Source organism: Pristiophorus japonicus, chromosome 12 (assembly GCF_044704955.1).
Source record: "Pristiophorus japonicus isolate sPriJap1 chromosome 12, sPriJap1.hap1, whole genome shotgun sequence".
Classification (NCBI taxonomy): domain Eukaryota; kingdom Metazoa; phylum Chordata; class Chondrichthyes; family Pristiophoridae; genus Pristiophorus; species Pristiophorus japonicus.
Window position 1 is genome coordinate 76,106,923 of NC_091988.1, and position 7,362 is coordinate 76,114,284.

A 7,362-nucleotide genomic window follows, 5' to 3' on the forward strand; every position below is an offset into this window, starting at 1 on the left:
CAACACTTTAACGGCCTCCCTCACTTAATCCACGACATTGAGTCTATTAAGCAGAGGGGCATTTTCTCACAACACCACCTTGCATTACATAGCGCCTTTAATGTAGTAAAACTTCCCAAGTTACATCCAAAGCAAATACAGGAAAAGCCATTTGGCCCATCAAGCCTACGCCACCATTTTATTGGCCATGGCAACTCTTAGGGCTAGATTTTTCACTATTTTTGCATGCATAACACCCATTTAACGTCCATTTTAACGCTGAAATTATGTATAACGCCCAGATAGCGCCAATTTTGCCACAAAATGGAAACTGACACCCATTTTTCGGTCACTTCTCGCCGAGCGTTACTTTCCCCATGTGTATAACGCCGAGGAAAAATAATACCGCCCGCCCACTTTTTTTGGGCGGAATCATCAGAATGGGCGAAACCAACGCCGATAATATCGGCCAACATTAGTTTCCGCATGTAATTAGCACCAAGATTCAATAATACCGACCGGCCACTTTATTTTATCGTAAAGATCACATTTGCTGAAACTAACGCCCTGGAGATCGCCCAGCGTCACTTTCACCACCTTGCACTCATCTCGCCCACAATATCGTTCATGCAAAAAACCGCCAGGAAAATGTGGAACTAACCGGAACTACTCAATGCGGTATGGACACCATGTTCTAAATCATATGTCGCATCATTTAAAAGTCTGCTCTACTTCAACTTCTGGGGAGTTCGGATGTACTCTGGAGGTCTTTGGAGGTGATGTGAACATCTGAACAAACATCGTTATCATACTGTGAACGATTGGAATTTAATAGGTGTCTTCGTCGGGCATTCATTCTTTGTGACCAATCGGTGGAAAACAGATAGCTATTGGAATGGGGCCTGTCCTTTCTCACTCTCTCTTGATGACCAATTACACTGCTGCAGACTCGAGATGGCAGAAGGTACACTCCACAGCATTATGTGCCCAATGTAAGAGGTGCCAGACTGATGAGGAGGACCAGACGTTACACCCCCCGCAAGCACAGGGAGAAACAGTCTTACCTCAAATTGCCCGACACCACCTGCCTTCGGGAGACTGCGCTTCCACAAAGAGGTTATCATTGAGGTATGCCAGCTCATAAGGGGAGATCTGCAGCCTTCCAGCACCATCAGTACTACACTGTCCTTTGAGGTCAAAGTCACCGCGGCACTGTTGTTCTACGTGTCGGGTTCTTTTCAAGCCTCAGCTGGCAACATGTGTGGTCTGTCTCAGCATGCCACACATTGCTGCATTAGACAGGTCACTGAAGCGCTATACGCATGCAGGATGGACTTTATCAGCTTCCCTATGACCAGGGAGGCTCAGACTGAGAGGGCTCTAGGATTCTACTGAATTGCTAACTTCCCCAAGGTGCAGGGAGCAATAGTCTGTACGCATATCGTGATGCGGGCACATTTTCAGGATGCAGAGGTTTTCAGGAACCACAAGGGACCACTCCCTGAATGTGCAACTCGTTGTCGACCACCAGCAAATTATTATGGCAGTGAATGCTTTCCGGGCATCATCCATGATGCTCACATCCTGCATGTGTGCGCTGTATCTGACTTGTTTAACATTCAGCCACAAGGTCAATGCTGGATGCTTCGTGCCAAAGGATATGGCCTCGCCATCTGGCTGATGACCCCCGCCCCCCCCCTACATGACACCCACACCGAAACCGAGATGCGATACAACGAGAGCCACAGAGCCACTCGCAATATTGTGGAGAAAACCATTGGAGTGCTTAAGCAGCGCTTTAGATGCCTGGACCACTCAGGAGGCGAGCTCCAATACCACTCTGAGCAGGTAGCTCAATTCATGGTGATGTGCTCCATGCTGCACAACTTGGCTATCAGGAGGAGACAAGAATTGCCAGAAGAGTCTGCCAGTCCACCTCAGCAGAGAGAGGAAGAGGAGGATGAGGAGGTGGACGCTGCCATTGGCCCAGACAATCAGGCTGATGCTGAAGCCTTGCCCCCGCCCCCCTGTAGACCGCATGAAAGGTCCATGGTGACATGATAGCTGCAAGACTCTTAGGTCAGGAGCTCATAAATGAGCGCTTTGCCTGAAAGAACGTTGGTGTTATTTACAAGGCTGACACACTGCTGTGTGTGCAGATCATACATCAATGGTGGACATCACCTTGGTGACAGTTAATGTTAAAGTTGATTGAAGTTAAGTGTAATTATACCCTTTGATGTTAAAGAATGTTAAAGTGTAACGGTGCAGCTATCTGAGCCAATCCGCAATAATGTTTTGTTAAATAAAAAATATTTAAACCGAATATTTGTCTGAAATCATAAGTATTTCTGTAAAAACCAACCCTTCACCCCCCCCCCCACCCCCGCTTCTCCTCCCCACCTCTATCCCTTTCCCTTCCCCGCCTGACTCCAAGCGGCCTGGCCGAGGAGCTCTTCAAGCGGTGCTGCATTGCGGGGGTTTGGAGGAGATGACCGCCGAACCACTGCTTGGGTGGATACGGGAGAGGATGGTTCCGAGGTGAGAACGTGCTCCGAGCCAGAAGCAAGATGTTGCTCCTGGCTCTCTTGTCATTGGCAATGGGGGTGCAGCACCTTGTGGTGCAGTGCCGCACTCCGGGACCACTGGGAGCCCTCTGCCACCAGTGTTCCTGGCTACCAGCTCCATGGCCTTCTCCATCCCTTCCATGTTATATATTATTTGTTGGACAAAACCTCGGTGCCAACTATGTTCTTGGTGCTTAGTAGGCTTTTTGCTGCTGGTGAATCTCCCTCGTGTCTCCCACAACAGCCAAACAAGCAGACACCACAGGCACACACGCTTTCAGTCCCTCTCAGCTCCATCTCTGTCTCCTCTTCTGCGCATGTCATGATGACCCTTGACCTCCTGAATCACGGGAATCAAGCGTTGCCATGCCATTGCTAAGGACGGCGACACTTTACGGCAGAAGGTCAGAGAGATTTAACGCTAACACCCATTTCAGATCGCTCGCAGTTACGCCCAATTTAAAAAATGGAGACTAGGGGCTTTGAGAATGGGCGACAAGCCGACGATCTGAAACCCATTTTTACCGCCCCCTCTGGAAATAATGCCCATTTTTGGGCGATCTGCACAAAAGTGTAAAATCTAGCCCTTAATCTTTACAATCCCAATTTCCTGCCTTCTCTCCACATCCCCTAGTACCCTGACTTCCCAAGCAAGCATCTTGAAACATATCAAATTATTCTGAATCTATAGCTTTCTGGGACGTAAGCTGCACATTTTCACAACCAGCTCCCTGCTTTGCTTTAGACGGTACCTTGAGATCTTTAACAGCTACATGAACAGGGATCCATCCCGGATTAGTGTACCATTCAAAGGGTAACACCTCTGACAATTCAAAATTGCAGGACTCCCTCAGTACTGCACTGGAGTGTCAGCTTAGATTATGTACTCAAAACCTGGTGTAAGAGCCATCAAACTTCTGAGCCAGAGACAAGAGTGATACCAAACCACATCAGGTAGTGAAAGGAACTCAATGTTACCAAACCCTCGCTTTCTGAGGGATTAAATGCATTATGAAAAACAGTAAAAAAGTGCACATTTTGCTGGTCTTCCCCAGATAAGTAAATAAGATGGATATTGTTTGCAGAAAGAAATCCATTCAAATATACCAGTGATGCCAATTTTTTGATTACACTTTTGTGAAGTGCCTTGCGATGTTTTTGTATGTTAGAGGTGCTGGCTAAATGTTGCTGTTGTTGTTGCATTCCAGTTTGATAATTGGGTAGTTAAGAGTTGTAAGCTCAAGTAAACAGCAATGGTCTCGTCTGCCCTTTGAGATGGATGGAGGATCCCACGGCACTATTTTGAAGAAGAGCAGGGGAGTTCTCCCCGCTGTCCTGGCCAATATTCATACCTCAATCAACATTACCAAAGAAAAGATTATCTGTTAACAACTGTGACTCTACTTCAAAAGTACTTTATTGACTGTAAAGTGCTTTGGGCCGTCCTGGAGCTCACAATGAGATTCATTAAAAGGACAACGAAGAACACTTCTCCAATACATACAAACATACAACATACAAAATTCTTACAGGGCTAGACAGGGTAGATGCAGGGAGGATGTGTCCTCTGGCTGAGGAGTCGAGAACCAGGGGTCACAGTCTGAGGATAAGGGATCGGCCATTTAGGACTGAGATGGGGAGAATCTTCTTCACTCAGAGGGTGGTGAATGTTTGGAATTCTCTCCCCCAGAGGGCTGTGGATACTCAGTCGTTGCGCATATTCAAAGCAGAGATCGATAGAATTTTGAATATTAAGGGAATCAAGGGATATGGGGACAGTGCAGGAAAGTAGGTTAAGGTTGAAGATCAGCCATGATCTTATTGAATGGCGGAGTAGGCTCGATGGGGCGAATAGTCTACTCCTGCTCCTAATTCTTAGGTTTTTAATTTAAAATATCATTTTAACACAGACTTCAATATTTTATTTACAAAATACAGAAGGATTGCCTTTAAGGAGCTGCATGAGTGTAGGACATTAAGGATAGATCAGGAATCCCATACTTTGAGCTCAAAACAAAATGCACTATAGCCATGGACAGCTGCATTCAACACATTTTGCAGACATCAGCTTGGTAAGGACCTCGTGGGCAGAGGAAACGTTTCAAGGACACCCTCAAAGCCTCCTTGATAAAGTGCAACATCCCCACCGGCACCTGGGAATCCCTGGCCCAAGACTGCCCAAAGTGGAGGAAGAGCATCCGGGAAGGCGCTGAGCACCTCGAGTCTCGTCGCCGAGAGCATACAGAAACCAAGCACAGGCAGCGGAAGGAGCGTGCGACAAACCAGTCCCACCCATCCTTTACTTCAACCACTGTCTGTCCCACCTATGACCGAGACTGTAATTCCCGTATTGGATTGTTCAGTCACCTGAGAGCTCACTTTTTGAATGGAAGAAAGTCTTCCTCGATTCCGAGGGACTGCCTAAGATGATGATGATGAAGGACCTCGTTAGCAGCTTAACAAGTGGCCCTGCAGCATTATTGCAGTTGTGTGGCTGCTCTAATAATAGTCAAACCCCTAGAAATCCACGGGGTAAGAAACAGAAAACACTGCAGCACACGAGTTGAAACTCACATAAAAATATAAGAATTAGGAGCAGTAGGCCATACAGCCCCTCGAGCCTGCTCCGCCACTCAATAAGATCATAGCTGATCTTCAATCGCAACTCTACTTCGCTGCCCAATCCTAATATCTCTTGATTCCCCTAGAGTCCAAAAATCTATCAATCTCAGCCTTGAATATACTCATCAACTGAGCATCCACAGCCCTGTGGGGCAGAGAATTCCAAAGATTGACAACGCTCTGAGTGAAGAAATTCCTCATCTCAGTCTTAAATGGCTGACCCCTTATCCTGAGCCTCTCAGCATCTACCCTGTCAATCCCGCTCAGAATCTGACATGTTTCAATGAGATCACCGCTATCAAATGAATCAAACCTAACCCACCGCCTCCCTACATGTAATGCCCGGAGAGGAATTCCTTGCCACAGATTGAAGAGTAAGGGAGGCAAGAAGCTCCACAGTTTGAGACCCTGGGAAACCATGAGCACAATAGACCATGTAGTGTTGAATATTTGGAGCTGAGGAGAAACAAGAGAAGCACTGGCTGTAATAGCATTAATAACATAGAAAGACATGCACAAGAAAGATTGCAACAGAGAGAGAAATTGTAGATTACTGCAACCAGCGAGTTCTTGCAGCACTTACGTTATAACTGTAGCATTGGCTTGAAATGGTTCTGCTTCATGTCAATACTGCTGTTATAATGTAAATGCAGCCTTACTCTAACACCAGCGCCCAATCTGATGATGATATTGACAACAATCTGCATTTATATCGTGGCTTTAATGTGAAAGAACTTCACAGAAGCATAAACACAAAAACAAAATTACACCAAGCCAAACAAGGGGACATTCGAAGGAGTGACCGAAAGCTTTGTCACAGGAGGAGAGGATGATGGAGAGGTGGATGTGCTTAGCAAGGTGGAGTTTCAAAAGTGTGGGGCCCATGCAGCTGATGACTGCCAATGGTGGGGAAAGGGGATGAGATTTACAAGTGGCCAGAATTTGAGGAAAAGTGAGTTCTCAGGGTAGGGCTGTTCAGAGCCAGGATCAGTGACTTCTCCTCCAAGTGCTGCAAGGTTGCAGTTAGTGGTGCCTGAGGGTGGAGATGGTGCTGAGGCTGAGGTGAAGAGAAGGTCTTCGCTGAGTTAAAGCCGGAGTCAATACTGAGGCGTAAATGCCAAGTTAGGTGAAGCTTTTGCTGAACAAAATGGAGGAGCAGTGCACTTGCCTTGCCATTCTTGCCTGCCCAATTCCCAATGTTCTGCCTACATCTACCCACCTCATAATCTGGCTGTCCGATTGCCATTGTTCTGACTGCTTCATGCCTGATGCTCTTCCCATCCATCCTGCTGGTCTAGATGACTCTTCTACTTTAACTCAATTTCTATAACGATCAAATTCCAAACTTGGCTGCCCAGTGCGTCTTTGGTTGCATAGAATTACATAGAATGTACAGCACATTTATCACTCTTGTGCCTCTGCCAAGGTATCTCAATTTTAAAAAAAAATGATAATAGTCACTCTCCCGTTTCGGTTTCAAATGATTCGCATTGTTCCTCTGTTTAAGACAAAACTAGTGATAAAAATTGTTTTGGTTCTTGCAGGTACAGGCCTACATAGATGACCCTCTCATCTACCATGGACCTGTGAGGGTGGGATTTGCTTTTGAGGTGTTAAATGCGTTGACCAAGATCGAGAAAATGATCCCCAGCATCACAGCACCAATGCTGATTTTACATGGTGATGCAGACTCACTGTCTGACATCAGGGGCTCTTACATCTTGTACGGGAAGGTGGGCAGCCAGGACAAGACATTTAAGGTGATGCATTTTTCCCTAAAAATGAAAGTCCATGTCAAACTGCTGTAAGATATTTAACTCTTTCGGGTGATCACATGCGTTATATATGCAGACTATAGATATACTCTCTGTGTAGTCACTATATAGTTGCATAAGATGGAGACTTGTTTCCTGATGTACTGTAAATAAGGTTTACACTGTGTTTCTACTATGCTGGCACCACTAGAGGGTGCATCTGATGGAGACCGGGGTTTCCTGCCTCTGTGGCAGAGGCTGTCCACCAGAGGGCACTGCGGTGGGAGACCTGAGTGTCATCTGCATAGGTATGCAGGGCCCAACATAAAAGGCTGTCCACCATGCTTGTGCCTAACTCTGGAGTTACAAATAAAGGACCAAGGTCACTACAGTTTGAGTACAACACTTTGCCTCGTGGAGTCATTTATAAGTACATTACA

General features: G+C 46.3%; 1 protein-coding gene across 1 annotated transcript in view; it reads left to right on the plus strand.

Annotated features, from left to right (window-relative positions):
• LOC139276783 (monoglyceride lipase-like) overlaps positions 1-6,976 on the plus strand; it is a 77,755-nt gene extending 70,779 nt beyond the window's left edge. The window contains exon 8 of the mRNA XM_070894787.1: positions 6,713-6,976. Within this exon, the coding sequence (XP_070750888.1) occupies positions 6,713-6,976 (264 nt within the window). The remainder of the gene's footprint in view (positions 1-6,712) is intronic.
• Positions 6,977-7,362: the final 386 nt, after the last annotated feature.